The sequence below is a fragment of the Emys orbicularis genome, chromosome 7, assembly GCF_028017835.1.
Source record: "Emys orbicularis isolate rEmyOrb1 chromosome 7, rEmyOrb1.hap1, whole genome shotgun sequence".
NCBI lineage: Eukaryota > Metazoa > Chordata > Testudines > Emydidae > Emys > Emys orbicularis.
The window spans coordinates 29,491,613-29,508,256 of record NC_088689.1 but is presented as its reverse complement, the minus strand read 5'-3'; the positions used below and the strand labels follow the sequence as shown (position 1 = coordinate 29,508,256).

General features: G+C 38.6%; 1 protein-coding gene across 1 annotated transcript in view; it reads left to right on the top strand.

The window, feature by feature from the left end:
• Positions 1 to 379: 379 nt before the first annotated feature.
• CFAP46 (cilia and flagella associated protein 46) overlaps positions 380 to 16,644 on the top strand; it is a 177,034-nt gene continuing 160,769 nt past the window's right edge. The window contains exons 1-6 of the mRNA XM_065408178.1: positions 380 to 434; positions 1,028 to 1,152; positions 2,284 to 2,415; positions 6,993 to 7,057; positions 7,537 to 7,701; positions 16,296 to 16,419. Of these exons, the coding sequence (XP_065264250.1) occupies positions 386 to 434; positions 1,028 to 1,152; positions 2,284 to 2,415; positions 6,993 to 7,057; positions 7,537 to 7,701; positions 16,296 to 16,419 (660 nt within the window). The 5' untranslated portion in view covers positions 380 to 385. The remainder of the gene's footprint in view (positions 435 to 1,027; positions 1,153 to 2,283; positions 2,416 to 6,992; positions 7,058 to 7,536; positions 7,702 to 16,295; positions 16,420 to 16,644) is intronic.

The window sequence follows — 16,644 nt, the reverse complement described above, 5'->3', positions numbered from 1 at the left end:
GCTGCGCAATAGTGTAGAGCTTTTTAAAGACAAGGAACTAGACTATTTGTAAATGTGTCGTTTGTTCGTTTTGCTGGTCTCCTAGAGTCTCTGGGAAGTGTGGTCAGCCAAGAGAGGCCAGGGCCATCTACAGAAAGAGAATTAAAATACACCCCTTTCTGTCTGGCAGCTTTAGCTATATTTGTGATCTAAATAGACCCTGCGGTGTGCAGCATGGAGATTTAATAGCACAGTAATCATTATGGATCAAAAATTAAATTAGTGGTTTTTAAAAAAATTTGATTTAATTAATTCAAGCATCTATGTAAATAGTGTTTATTTGAAACAATTGTGTTTATTGTATTCATAGCAGACTTGTTCAATCGGAGGCTTTGCGACTAAGAACATGGATTTGGTGATCAGGCAGCAGTTGTCTGCAGCACAGAACCACCAAGGTAAATGCTTGAATAATGTATAGAAATGTTACTTGGCATCTATTTTAAATAAAAGAGGACTATAAAAGTTCTTGCACTACATGGACCTTTATCAGTTCTTGTTTTTATACATACAGAACTGTAGACAAAATATTTTTCTGTGAATACTTTGTATATCTTTGTTAGAGGACACAAAATAAATACTGTAATACAGCACTCTTTTTAGTTAAATAGTTTACTTCAAAACAATTTTATTTCATATAACAGCTTTGAGAACTGGATCCAAGGTCCAATGAAGTCAATGGAAAGATTCTTATTAATTTCAAGGAGTTTCAGAACAGGCCTTAAATGTCCTTTGTTTTTTTGTCTTCTTCATTTTTTTATTTAAAACTGCAAGAGACTCATTAAAACTCCCATCCAGCATGTGCTTAGCTTTACACAGTGTCCTTTGATAACTTCTCCCTGCAAATACACGATTTTTTACTATGAGTAAAAATAAGAGCTCTTATTGTTGGGTTGATCACTTGAAATAATACAGTCAAGTGCCTGTGCACTCGGGCATAAAGCAAAGAATGTTATTTGTTATCTTCCTTATACGTTATTTTTATAAACAGACATTCAAGCTTTGAAGAATACTTATGAGTTGATCAAATCAGCCAATCAAGGGAAATCTGCACTTGATTCATCAGAGAGCTTTAGCTCTGATTTATATGTCTTGTGTGCAGAACAAGCACTCCAGGTAACTACATTTTCTAAGTAGGCTATTTATCTGTAATAAATAAAAAGAACTGTCTAGAATTATACTATGATAGTGCTTTGGTAAATTAATATTTAAAGATATTGCCAGGATCACTGGAAATACAGATTCTGAAATTTGTTATGCTGCAGTTTTCTTACTTTACAGACCAAGTGCTTAGACGTGCTTTTTGGCTTATGCCAGTCTATCCTTTGCCCCAGCCTCTTCCCGAAGTCAGCATTTTTGTAAACTTCATCAATCAGCAAGCTGCACTTTCTGAAGTCTCTGATTAGCACAGAGTAAGAGAGGTAGACAATTCAAATGTATATTAATAGTTTTGTGACATTGTTTCTTTTGTTATGAGCATGCTAATGTGAGCTGTTTGGACAAGATGGAAGAGGAGTTGCTGATGAATGGTTGTTGTCATGCAGAAGCTGAGAGAACATTCTAATCACAAGAGACTGTTGCTGCTACCTCTGAGTGTTATATAAAATATGACTCAGTTTTTTATAAGTTTGAAATACTTTTAAAGCATGATTCTGCACTGAAAAGTGGCATATGAAGTTCCAATGTGTTCAGTTTACAAGTAACAGGTTTTTATTTCTTTTTCCTAGCTACCATCCATATAAATTGTATCTGAGATCTGAAATCTAATGTGCATTATTTGGGGGGCTTGCATCATTGCCAGCAAAAAAGATTCTGTAGGCTAAATTCTGCTCTTGATTATTCTTATGCAACTCAGAATTTGACCTTTCAGTTAACAGTTCTTTTAATGACGTGCAATACAGAGTTAAGTATAAAAAATAATAAATATTTATTTTTTGTACTATAATAAACCACTGTGTGACTCTGAATAAACCCAGGAACCAGATCTGTTGTGTAAAAAGTTGCCATTTTCCATATTTTTGGAGGAGAAAAATGGTTAACTTTTAAATCTTAATGTATTGAATTGTTTGTGCTGGCCTTACTTTCCAGTTGTAAATGGACCTATGAATGTACATTCTGCTGTCTCACCAAACACACACTTTTAAAAGCTGACCATTCTTGACCAACTTCTTTATTGGATTGTTATTCATTTAACAACAACAACAACAACAACAACAAAAAACCCTTTAAAATAATGTTTTGTTCTAGTTGGAGTATCCAGAAATTAGCAGTGACTGTCTACAGATGTACTTTAAAGGAAGACATCCTGTAACCCAGTTTATGGGTAGAGCCTACTTGTGCCAAGGCCAGTTGTACACCCCACTCTCCACAGATAATTTGGTGAGAAAATACTGTGAATTTTAGCATTATGGTAACATCTAGTTTTAAGAATGTTCATAGTTTGATGTTAAATTAAATTGTGCATCTTAAATCATCTTTGTTCTCAATTCTTTTTTATATATTTGTAAGGGTAGTAAGTAGAGCTGGCTGAAACTTACGAGATTTTGGTTTACCAGAAGTTTTGGGACTTTCATATTTACTTTGTTCCAAATTAGAACGAAAGCATATTTACCAACATTTCTCCATAAACTGGAGATAACCTGAAATTTTTGTTTTAGAAACACCAAAATATAGTGTTCCCCAAACAAATATGTGAAACTGGCATTCTTGTAATTTACTGAATAGTAGCCATGAAACTGACAAGAATGTCAGTTTCTCTTTCTGGAGCTCTCAGAGCTGCTAGTCCCCCAGCTGGAGCTCTCAGGGCTATAAAGGCTTCCAGGGCCCCTGCCATGGAGCTGGAAGTCATAGGACTTGCTCCAGTCAGAGCTCCCAGGGCTGCTGCCGTAGAGTGGAGACCCTGCCAGCCCCCAGAGCCCTGGCTCCAGCTGAGACTCTGTGGTCTGGCAAACTCCTTGCCCCAAAGTGGGAAGCCTAACAGGCACCAGAGTCCTGGCTCCCACTGGAGTTCTGGACAATGGCAGGGTCCCTGCCATGGAGCTGGTAGCATAGCAGCCTTGAGAATGCTGACTCCTGACAGGGCTCCCAAGGTTGCTGCTGCAGAGCAGGGACCCTGCCAGCCCCCAAAGCCCTGGCTCTGGGGGCTTGCATGCTCCCTGCTGGAGATGTGAACCCTGGAAAACTGGCAGGTTTCCCTGTATTTCAACAGAAGTTTTGATGAAAGAGATTTGATTAAACATTTTGCTTCAATGAATTAGTATTTTCAGATGAAACTGTTTCATCAGAAAATTTCTGACCATCTGTAGTAGTAACTTGTGTGTGACAACTTCCTAAAATGGAGGACACTGAAATTTTATATTACTACTTTTTTTAAAAAAAATCCTTTCAGTGAGTATATAGATTTCAGGTTGATTTAGATTTTTAGAAATTCTTCAGGCCAGCACCTTTGCTCTTCCTGCAATTTTCTGTTTCAGTCAGTATGCATCTTCCAGCTTCTGCAGCAAATGAAGCAGGGGTCCTACAAACAGTCTCCTTCACTACACAGCCCTATTTTCAGAGGCAGTCTATTCACTGTGCACTGGATCAGACAGGGATCCTGTGGAAAAAAGTAGTATGTGATAATGTAATTAAAGACTGTATCATAAAGCATTCATGAAAGGGGAGCAAATTAAGTTGCACAGGTGACCTTAAATTCTGGCATTTCCTAGCCTTTAAGTGCTTGACTCTGGAACCTTAAAAATGTTCTTTTAACATATTTGTGTGTAATTTCCCAGGTTTCTGAAAAACCTAAGTGAAAAAACAGAAATTCCATCATGTTGCATCGCATTTATACCTATATAAGTCATAAGGTTAGAACCTTTAGATGCATCACCCAAAACTTTGTCACTTTGTCACCCAACTCCTTGTCCCAGGTCTTCTTGCCCATGTAGTCCAAGTCCCCTCCTTGGGCTCCCCTCATCTCACAGACTCATAGACTTTAAGGCCAGAAGAGACCATCCTGATCATCTAGTTTGACTCCTGCACATTATAGACCATAGAACTTCATCCACCCACTCCTATATTAGACCCATAACCTCTGACTGCGTTACTGAAATCCTCAAATCATGATTTAAGGACTTGAAGTTATAGAGAATCCACCATTTATGCTAGTTTAGACCTGCAAATGACCAGTGCCCCATGCTGCAGAGGAAGGCGAAAAAGCCCCCAGGGTCTCTGCCAATCTGACCTGGGGGAAATTCCTTCACAACCCCAAATATGGTGATCAGTTAGACCCTGAGCATGTGGGCAAGACCCACCAGCCAGACACTTGGGAAAGAATTCTCTATAGTAACTCAGAGCCCTCCTTGTCCCAGTCTCTTTGCCCAGCCATTCCTAGTTGTTCCCCCACACTCTGGCTCCTGATTAGATCTGTCTTCTGTTCCCAAACTTATTTTCCCCACCCAACTGGTGCTCTGTCCCCAACATCCTTGCTCAGAGTCCCAGTTCACTCCACCAGTTTCCTCATACAATCTCAATCTCCCCCCAATTTATTGGCTTGCAGCTCTCCCCTTATTTCTCTCCCCAGCTCTCAGTCCTAATCTCCTTGCCTAGCCAGTCTTAGGCTCTCCCTCTACCCTAACTCCCAGTCCTAGTTTCCCTTTCTCCCCCAAGCATCCAGTCCCAGCCTTCCAGGTGTCTTGTCCCAATCTACTCCCCACTTGGGTGACCAGACAGCAAGTGTGAAAAATCGGGACGGGGGTGGGGGGTAATAGGAGCCTATATAAGAATCGGGACTGTCCCTATAAAATCGGGACATCTGGTCGCCCTACTCCCCACAATCCTCACACCCCTTGGTACAGTCTTGTCCCCTCTGAGTTTGAATCAAGCAGCTTTCTCCTCCTCCAAATTGCCTCATTAAGGCACAGGGTCATTGATAGGGTCCCTGCTCTCAGTTCAGGTTCTCAGCCTTTCCCATTACAGGGAAAGTTTTGCACGGTCCTGGGTTGGAGCATGACAAGCATGGCTGGAATCTTTGAAATTTGACAAGTTGCTACTTAGCATGTTCGAATGGTGACTTTTCAAAGGTTTATAACTTGGCCAAATTTGGGTGGGTTTTTACAGGGATGAAAAAAGGCACATTCCTTACATAAAGGCCACTCTTCCGCACCCCTCCCCCATCCCAAATTTCAACTCCTTGCTCCAAAGCATAGACTTACCAGAGCCTTTCAAATAAAAGGTCACCAGAATTTTAAAGTGAGTAAAAAAAAAAAATTATTTTCCCTGTGTCAGATTCCCCAGGGTACAATCTGAACTGTTCAACAGTGATGTCTCTAGAAATCTCTAGCTTGGGGTGCCTTTTACATTGCTTTACTTCCTTGTCTGGTCACTCAGCCTTCAGCATGTTAATTCACTCTCAGCTAAATACATGAGTGTTCTCCCAGCCAGGCATGAACTACCCTCAAATTCTTAGTCCCAGCCTTGTTCCCCAGAAATGTGCATCTTGCACTGCTCAGTATTCTCCTGGACAGTACAAGTTCATAGATAGTCCATCATTCCAACACTGGGAAGTGATAATGCACCAATCTTGTATTCTCAAGTAGAGGTTCCCCACACACTTTAATCCAAACACACACTGGTTAAGATAAAACATGAAGATAAAGTTATTAAATACAGAAAGATAGATTTTTTTTTTACAAGTATAGATGCATATAAGCCAGGATTGGTTACAAAAGAAATAAAACCATATGCTAATATCTAAATGAACTCAAAAGCAAAATGTCTCTCTCACCATAAACTGCAACAGTTCACAGGCTGGATTTCTTTTCTAGCTAGGGACCATTCCCCCCTTAGTTGAATTCTTCAGGTGTTCATTAATGACATGAGCAGAGAGATGGGGAGAAAAGGGGAGAGGTCAAGTATTTTTCTCCCCCTATGTAACTCAATTTCTTGTGCTAGAAACATCCCTGCTGAGCCATGGTGACAGGCAGTCCCTTGTGGACTTGAGGTTTGAAACATTCCTGTGATTCAATGTAAATTTCTTGTTTATACCTTCCCCGTGCTGGTAAATAGACAGTTAAGTAGGTAATGGCCCCTTAACACCTTGCTGGTGTGCTAGTGGGTCTTTGTTTCTAAGGCTTTGTCTACACTGGCACTTTGTCTGCAAAACTTTTGTTGTTCAGAGGTGTTAACCACCACCCCCCACCACCACCCTCCCGAACGACAAAAGGTTTGCCGACAAAAAGTGCCGGTGTGAACAGCTCTTTGTAGGCAGAAGTGCTCTCCTGCCGACAAAGCCGCGGCCACTCGTGGGAGGTGTAAGCTTTTTGCTGACAAACAGCAGCTACACTGCATGCCTTTTAGCGGCACGGCTGTAGCGGCACAGTAGTGTCACTAAAAGCCTTGTAGTGTAGCCATATCCTGAGAAACTGGTTTGTGGGCATTACCTGGAATTACAACATATTTCAGTAACAATCAGACAGTAGAAACTTATAACTTTACACATAGTGTTGCTACACATATCTCAACAGAATGATAATATTCAGCAGAGTATGAGTTTACAATGATACTTCACAAGGCATACTTTGTACAAAATATATCATAATCTTATAAAAGTGGTGAACATGGGGTACAGGCTGTCCTTGTTCTTTGAAATGACTGACCCCCCCCCCACCCCCGGGATGGGGGAGGGTTGCGGAAGAGTGGCCTTTGTGTAAGGAATGTTTTAAGCTGAAATTTTCTAAACATCTGTCAACAAAAATTTCAGCCTAAATGGTTAAAGTTTGGCAATGTTATAAGCAGCTGTAGTAGGGTCTTTATTAATGGAAAAAATTAGACAACCTTAATATTATATGGTACTGGCAGCCCCACCTGTAGCAATAATAATAATTTGATAATAGGCTGAAAATTATTAGTAATATGATAGTGATTAATAAAGACCTGTGTCAAATGAGCTTTAACAATTCTTTGTTATTTTTTAGGAAAAGTTTGAGAAATTTGTGATGTACCTTATGAAAGCATTAGACTTTGCAATACACGATCCAAGGTAAAACAGTCTGATAGGGGTTACAGTTCCAAATCTCAACAGTGTTCCTGACCTAGTTTTTTAAGATAATTGCTTCTCATACTTTCATTTTGTGGGGCTCTGGGTAACACAGAGCTTTTTGTGGAGCATATCTGTCTCAGTCCTATTCCTTTTCTGTAACAACAGTAGTGCTTCCACCATATGAAAAATAATAGTAGAACAGTATTAAGGTGACAAGATGAATATAAATGTGCTTTAATATGATCTATGTGACTGCTTATGTCCCTCCATTTTATAACTGCTGGTGGGAAGGACAGTACAGGGTTAGCTCTCACTGATGTATTCCTGAGGTGCCCACTGTCCTCAGTCAGGATGGTAGGTGCTGTACAAACAATAGAAAGATGCAGTCCCTACTTTTGTTGTTTAGAATCTATATAAAGAGACTTTTAAATATGTATATGTTTATCTCAGGTCATAAAATCCTATTTCTTGTTTTTCAGATATTATTTTTTGATATATAATGCCTCAGTCCTTTACTGGCAGGTTGTAAGGCCATATCTTAAACCTGGGTTCCGCTACCTTCTTATTCCCAGCCTATCTCAGATTGTAACAGCATTAAATCAAGCTGAAGAGCAAGACAAGCAATGGCAAGCAGAACTCATGATGTAAGTTTGAACTGTTATTTTAGGACCAGGGTCCTGTAGTCTTTTTGTGCATGTAGCTCCCATTTGTGGTTATCTTTGATCACAAACTGGCATATTAAATCTTATTCTAAATATATTGTGAGTATGGTATGACTTGTAAATCATAGAGCAGAATTTCATAATTAGTACATAGACCAGTAGTTGTATAGAGAAGACTGCAGGATTAGACCCCTTAACTGTTCTTTAATAAAACCTGTATATATAGTACGAAAGATACTTCAGTTTGATATTTGTATTGTGGTTAAAATGGAAGTGACATCCATGGATTTGACACGTCACAAGAGTTAGAAAGCTATAGTCACTGTCTCTGCAACAGGTTGTCTTGCTTCATATGGTCAATATATATATTTTAAAAATCCCTGTATGTAAAGGGAGTTGTGGAATTACTCTTGGAAGGAAACTTTTACTGCCTATATCTAGTCAGTTCCAGTCTGAGGCATCGTAACCTGTTGGATTAAATCAGCTGTGGTGCTGAATTAACTGTTGTGTGTGTCCTTTTAGGTTAGGAGACAAACTAGCTACATCATGGCTTAAGAATAATTTTTCTTCAGATAAAAATCCCAAGCCTAGATTGGGACACAGACATATCTCCTGTCCCCTGATCCTTGGAGAGGGTGGGAGGTTCCTGTCCCTGCCGGGAGAGTCAGAGGGGAGCATATTCAGTACTTTGGGTTTCCTTCTTTTTTGCCCGATTGCCTTATATGGTAATTGGGTTTGGCAGAATGTCTGACCTTACCCCTGAAAAATTGACATCCAAACTGCCATTATTTAGATGTCACCAAGGAGGAAGAATAGGGGCAGTGTCTGGCTGCATAGCTAAGAAGGCCCTGAAGTGCTGTCTGGCCAGTAGCCAGAGGAGTTCCCTTTCTCTCAGATGAACGAGTGAAAGGTCAAGTGAATTTGTGAAAGGTTAATTTTCTTATTAACTTTTTCTCCTGTTTAATATAGCTGTACGTCAAAATGAAATTTCATGAAATAAATGTGTTTAGTGAATGATACTTGGAAAATGTATACTAAATACTAAATTTTAGAGTAAAAGGCACACAAATGAATACTAGTGCTCAATCAGTTGAGGTATGTGGTTTTTTTCATCCATGTGATCAGCCATGCATCATTTGTTAGTACACTATCTGAGATATAATATTTCTGAGACATCCTTGGGTATAAGCATTATTCTGCATTATCAAACAGCACATTTTATGACTGTAAAATATGTGAACTCATTTTGCCATTTATAATTCATGCATATATTACCGGATTATATATTAGAAGTAAATTCTCATCAAAGTAATCTGATTCTGTTTAAGCTTTTATTTTTTATCAGTGAGCATTAGTAGCATTTTTCTTCCATGGTATCTTAAAGGTTCTTTCTTACTAATTTGAAACAAAGCCACAGGCCTCGTATCCCAAAGTATAAAAGAAGTAGGTCTCATTCTAATTATTCTCTAAAGCTAAATTTTGATCCACGTCTTTGTTAACATGGCCTTTGGCATGAGCATTAGCAGTGCTGTCATAGCTTCTGCAATTTCTGTAGCAACCCTCTTCTCCAAAGCAGGAGCCAAAAGACTAAGGAAGGGAAAGAACTTCAGATACCATGTTGTTAGATTTAAACCATCAATTTTGATCTTCCCTGACAGTAGGAACTGTCGCAGAGGAACTTATTGTGATGTTCAGCCATTTCAGTAGTTAATTCCAGAGAACCTGTATTTTAATCATATGGCACTAAGAGAAGTGATTAGTAATTTTGGCATCCTGAAAAGTTCCCTAGTGCCATAGCTCAGATTTAAACCAGCTGATTTTTTCATATTTATATAACTTTTAGGTTTTTCCTGTACATCTTATCTGTTCAGTAATTGGAGTAATGAGCACTAGGTTAAACAATTAACTGTGGGCAGAATATTTAACTATTGATGCTCATAATAAAAAAAATCTGATGTAGTTCCATATAGTCTATAATCATCTCCGTTTCAGAGATGCAAATATTAAGGGTATCTAAAAAGTCAATATTGCTTGTACAGGGAAATTCAACATGAAACAAGGCTGGAATGTCACTTAAAAAGATAGGTAAAAATATGGGATTTTGTTATATGTTTATTGTTGTGGTGTTTTTTTGTTGTTTTGGGTTTCTTTCTTTCTTTCTTTCTTTCTTTCTTTCTTTTTGCTAGTGCCACTACATTTTCAAATGACCACCAAGAGAGATTTTTTTTAGAAAAATTACATAAAGATGCATTTAAATGCAATGAGAACAGCAGAAAGATGCATGGTAGTTGTAGTATTACCATGCAGAATCTAGTTTAAACAATGCTCAGTGGATGCGTTCCAAATGCTATTTCACTGTCTGAATTGTCAGAGGCCTTAATCTGAAGTTTTGTGTGTGAGGACATCTGCATGCACACTTTTCTGGCACTAACACTGGGATGTAAATGGAATTTGAATGTGTTTTGTGTGTGTGAATTCTGTCTCTCATGCTCCTAAGTATTAGTGTTCAAAAAGGACACATGAAGGTGTATTTTGGGGACCGGTGGAAGCCAGTTTTGAAAAATTTGCTCCTATAGATTTCCTGTATTAAAGGGAAAATTATGTGGTTGGATAATATTTAAATATTATTTAAAAGCAGTTTTTAGCTGGTCACAACAGTGGGTTCCAACAAAATAAGTCTGGGAACTAATTCCTTTAACGGTATGGGGTCCTGCTAAAAAGACCACTTCTCTCCTAGTCTGGGACTTCCACAATTGAGATTGGCTTGGTTGCTTGAGCTAACAGCCCTAGGTTTTAACAGAGAGGTTATCTGGTTTCTCAGTGAAAGGGCCTTGATTCTTTTTCCATTTTAGTTCAATAGAGTTGAAAAGTACTTTCTCAGGGTCTCTCTGGGTTGAAGAGTGCACATAGACTAAGACACTTGCAGGTCAATGGTCACCAAGAAAAAAGAATGTTGAAAATAACTCTGCTCAGAATGCGAGTAGATTTACTGCATTTTTAATTCTACGAAAAGCAAGTGACATCAGAAGTCTTCACAAAAATAAATAAGAAAAGCAGTAGGAGCAAAGAGAAAAAAATGTTTTAGGTAGAAAATCATCATCAGTGCATTTTTCTAGAACTTACCGCGTAAAGCAGAATTGAAGCTAGGTTAATGGTATCCACGTTGTCACATTTTTCAAAAGATTTGAAAGATATTCAGTGCTTAGATGCCATGGTGCCTTCGAAATACTTAAGACAGATAGCACAAGAAACTTCTTTCAGCTGATTTATTGCCTATGAGGAAAAACAAGAACAGAGAAATTGTAGTTGTTTGACATTTGTAATTCTATCCATAGATTAGTATTTCATTTGAAGTTTTGTAGAACTGAACATAGAAATGTGTTATTTTCCCCCTAGGCCAGTGATAAGGAAAGTCTTAAATGAATGCAGTGATTTTTTTAAAAAAACCCGCTGAATATCCAAAGATATCCACCATAGTGAACTATCATATATGGATTCCCTGAAAAAGACCAGGTGTAAAACTCCAAAAGCTCTTTAGGATTTTGCCCACTGAATTGGTGGAAGCTGTTCCATATGTGCACCAACTAACTGTACCAGTGCTGCCCCCATTTTTCATTGACTGCCGTTGTTGCAGCAGTTCCTGAGATAACCATTTTGCAGACCATTCGAGTTCATGATGTATTTCTGCCTCATTTCTCCCTTGATCTCTTTGTGACCTTTTCTGTTCTTCCATTTACCAGGTGTGACAAATGTGGGAATTTTCTGTAATAATATTTTTATAAGCTGTCTCTGACACTGTACCTGATCACCCTCATTATTGTGTCACCAACATCATAAGATGTTGTGCACCAGATGCCTGGCTGTGTCCACACCCTGACAGATAATCTTGAAATCTTTATGCTTTTTGGGGTGTGGCAGAAAATTCATTTAGGTATCAGCCTGCTTCCGTAGCTTGAACTGTGCCTTGCCCAGGTAAGACATAGCTACCACAGATGGCAGCTGTTGCAAAAAGGCAAACCCTTTTCCCATGGGCAACCTAACTTCCCAACTCAGGGTCTGGGCTGATGCACTCTGAGTTTATCCAGTCTAGTCTTGGCAACTGTCAGTCATGACTCTAGGAATCTCCTGGATAGGGCCTGAGTCATCAAACCCAGAAACCTTAGCCAACCATCTCTAAAACTGAAGAATAGTTGGCTGTTCCTGGGCACACTCATTCCCTTTGCACTCTCTGCCAATGTGGTCAGCCTCTGTTTCATGTGTGTACAAATAACTTTATTGAATTTCCTTGTCAGCTGGGCTTTCTGATCCCAAAAAAACTACATCTTGTCTGGATGAGCCAGTATATCAGAGGGCCAGTAAAGGAACAGCACTACTAATCTTTGCATACCAATGAAAGTTGACAGGAACAAAGTGCCAAGAATGTAGATTATCCCTGCCAAAAAAGAGCCAGTATTGTTCTCTTATTTGCTTTCAGACTGGCCAGGTATCACGGATCTACAGTCTATGACCAGCCTGTAACCAGGCCCTGGGAGTGACCCTTTAGTGTGCCAGGCCCCAAGGACACACACAGTTCTTCAGCCTCTAAGGCTCTGAAACTGGGCCTTCGGGCACCAGCGATCCCTGTCTTTCTCTGTGGTTCCCTGCAGCGAATCCAGCCAAACCAGACTCCTATGGGAGACTTGTACTCTACTCCTTCAGGGCTCATTGCTCTCCGTACATATTTGCAGCAATACTAGCCAGCCTTTTCAAAACTAGGTAACCATTTATTAGTCCCCTGCCATATAAATTCTGAAAGTCCTTAGGTTAGCAAAGAGAGGTAAGGTTAAGACAGAGATCAGACTGGCCAACGCCAGGCCAGGGCTCCCTGGAGACATGCTGCTGGTGAAACCATCTTGGCTCCTCTTCTCTGCTCTGTCCCTTTGTCTTTGACTCCAGGTATGTGTCTGTGTCTTTGAGAGCTCAGCTTTTAATACAGCCACCTATTACCTTGTCTTTATTCTCCAGCTCCAACCATGCTATATTCACATGTTCATCTGCCTCTGCAGCTAATCTTTGGTCATTAGGTTTCCCACTGTCTCTGTAGGGTCTTCTATTCAAGTATGTTGATTCCAGCCCAGACAATCCTAATGGCTATAGGTCTCAAATATCTGGCCTTATCTCCCAGAGAGGAAATGAGTTCTCCCTTCTGCCCCAACCCCCAAATGGGTAGTGATGCCAGACCTTGGGCATAGATGTGCACAAATATTCATGACTGCATTTTTCTGGCGTTTATAATGAAGTGAAGCAGAAAGTTGAGGAGTAAAATTCTCTTTTTGGGAGAAAGTGAAAGCCAGTGTGATGAAAGCAAAAAAGGCTTATAGTCACTTCCTATGGTCTTTTGTCCAGTCATTCACCCTCTCCACCACAGAGGAATGAGCAATAAGCACAAACTGAGAAGCCCGCTTGTATAACTAAACCGGGATTTGAGTATTGAGAAAATGAGGACATTCTACCTACTTTGAGGACCTTCCTTAAGGAGGGAAACTAAAAGCTTTTTATCTCTGATGTCCCCTAAATACCTTCAATGAATAGGTCTGAGCATTAGCCAACAAGGCTACAAAATTAATTTTTTAAAATATGTTTCAAAATGCACCCCTTTTTTGAATGTAATTGATCTTAGCAATATGAGCAAAAGACACTGCAGGGATTCTAGTCCCTCCTGGCAAAGAATATTAATGAGCCTCTGACACTAAAGGGATCCCCACTGGATTATAATTTTCCTCATTACAGTTTTTGAGATCTATCTGTTAGCTAGTTTTTAATTCATTTAATATGTGCTACATTGATTTTGTGTAGAGCTAATATTTTAATTAGAATGGAATGCAGTATTAAGTCAAATGTCTCACAGAAGCCTACTATGATCAATAAACTTGATATTTTTGATGAGATCACAAATTTGGTTGATAAAGTAATGGTTGACAAGACCTATTTTCCATAAAACCATGTTTAACTTTAATTATAATACTGTCTTTTAATTATTTACTGATTGGATCATTTATCACCTTTTTCAAAACTTTGCCCGAGATCAATGCCAGACTAGCCGGCCCATAGTTAATCAGGCCATTCTGTATAGCCTTTTAAAATATTTGCACAATTTTCCAGTTCTTTATAATTTCCACAGTGTTCCAAGATTTGCTAAAAAGCTACATCAGTGACTCAGGGGCCTTCTGCCTATTCTTTTAAAACTCTTGGGTTCCACTCACGCTACCACTGGTATGTTTTATGAAGCTGTTTTCACTCAAAAACTGGTCTCCTCGTTCTAAAGAGTGTTTTGTTTTTTTCCTACCTAATGGCCCTAACGTGGTGCCCTCCAAGGCAGAGAGGATGGGATGGTCAGTGTAGCACCTGATGCTTTGGCCTTCCTCTGCTAACTGTTGCACAGGAAACTCAGGTGGAGTTGGACTTCACAACATTTGTGCACCTCCACTTTATGCAGTGGAACTTACCAGTTCTGTTGTGTCCCTCCAGGGCCACAGAGTAGGAAACTAGAATGACCCTTTAAACAATATTCGCAGGAGCCAAAACAATAAAGGTAAGATGAAAGCATAGCTATTCTAGATATAGAGTGTGTAGGAGTAAGGAGACCTATAGTCAAGTAACTTAACCATTTCTTGGTTCTGCCTAAGCAAGTTCTTAAAAACAAACAAAAAATCCATTGTAAAATATCTCTGATCTGATTTAAATTTTTGTTGCCCTTCCCCATGAATTTAGCTCAATTTAAAATTTTCTGCAGTTCAATTACCAATTCTTCCTCATGCTGCTAGGCCAACTAAACAGCTGTCATTTTTTCAAACTCATTAAAGTGCTGATCCAGCAAAGCAGATGCATAATTTTAAGCTCATGATTAATTTCGTTGACTTCAATAAGAGTAAAGGCTAAAAGGCTTAAAGTTATGCATGTGTTAAGAGCATTTCTAGGTAAAGGCCTAATTTCCTTGTTTGTGAAGTAAAAGAAAAATGGAATAGCTGGAGAGCAATTAGAATATTGGACTCCAGCCAGCTAGAGGCAAGATGTACAAGGCTGTGGGAAATTATACTATAGATAAATACATTCTGTTTTCCCATATTTTTTCCAGTTTTCATATTAAAGAAAGCAATAAATCAAAGTTTGATTTCTTCCTCTCCCCACAACACAAACACCATTTATCATGAGCTAATACAGCAGTACAGTAGGACAAGCTGTAATGTGCTTCCACTGTACTTGCAAAAAAATAAACACTGAATTTAAAGAAACGGTCTCTCCCAAGAGGGAGGTATATTCTGTTGTGGAGTTTGTGATCAAAATCAGAAAACTTTTCATTTTAAGAATTTGGATTAAATTGCTGCTTCTCTGAGTTTTCCTCTAATGTAAAGACAGTTATGGCTTGGAGTCAAGCCCAGAGTAAGGGACAGTATGATGTGTGAGGTGGGGCGTAGTCTGCGCAAGGTTGTAAGGAGGTGCTTTGCATTGTACCCCTCTGTTGCTGTACCAGACAGAGCACAATTTGGCCCATAGTTATAGTCTTTAAACTGTTACACAATTTAAAATATTTTGATTATGCAGTCATTTACTTGGGTCCTGATTCTGCACCATTGACATCAGTGGGAGACTTACCACCAAGTCTTCTGTTTTAGTATTGGGGGGAGGGGGAATAACATTGTGTAACATGATCCCTTGTACATCTGATAGTATATTTTATTGTATTACAGTGTCTCTTTTTTTTTTTAAGTGGACCCTGGGGGGAAATGAAAAGTTGAATCCAACAGAGAAATATTCCAAATGTTATGCTAAAGGCTGTGAAAAATAGCCTGGTATGAATAACTCACATTATACCAAAATATCCTCTTTTGGGAATGTTGGGGAAACTTGTGAATGCATATTTTATGTATGTCCTGCAGGAGTTGTAGTACTCTCTTTGCATTAACCTTTTCATCTTTTACATTTACTTTTATTTGATAGAAACGTTAAAATGTGTTATTTAAGACTTAACGTTGGGTCTCTACTTGTTAAATCCTTATAAAATACTGAAAATGCAACAGGTATACTTCATCCAACTCCTGGCATGAATAGTGATTTATCTCACTTGACAGCTTTGGGATTCCAATCCTTTCATCAGGTAAAGAAAAAGAAATCTGAGAACACAGCACACTGAAATGTTTTACCAGCTTGTTTCATTTGATTTCACAGTTTCTGAATTTTTTTGTTTAATTCTTTGATTGAAAAGTATTCAAAAAACTGTCAAATCTAGTCACATGTGAGAAAATTTTGTAATTGTGATTTTGAAAAAGCTGCATTAAATAGAAGATAAAAGCTATAAGGTATTGTAAATGAAGAAAGGGCTTGGAGCTAGGAGATCTGTAGTTTAATCTCCTGTTTGGGAATTATTGCCTTATAGTACCATTCTTCTATATAGCACTGTAATGGGGCGCATGCAGCTCTTCTGGGAGAAGCATGAATTTATAAAGTCTCCTGATAGAATGTAAATAACTGAAATTTTCTTTAGATAACAAAAAGTGTTATTAGATGTTTAATATAATATATTTTTGTTTGACTTGCAGAGAGCTACTTGAATGTTTCTTGGATGCTTCGAAAATGAAAGAAGCAGTGGATTTTTCATCTACAGCAGCCGCATTCATTAAAAATAATGTTCCAGATAAATACCAACACATATTTTCTCTAATGGTAATTTTAAAATATATCTATCTCTATATATTTATATCTGTATCTATCTAATCTATAATATTTAAATTAAGGATCAGAATTTGATTCCAGAACTAGCAAAATGCCCTGTGAAGTCAGTGAGAGTTTTGCCAGCATCATGAATAAAGAATTTCAGCACTTTAAAAGTGGTTTATCACAAAACATAAAGATCACAAAATATCCCAGAATGCAGTTTCTGGTAAATTT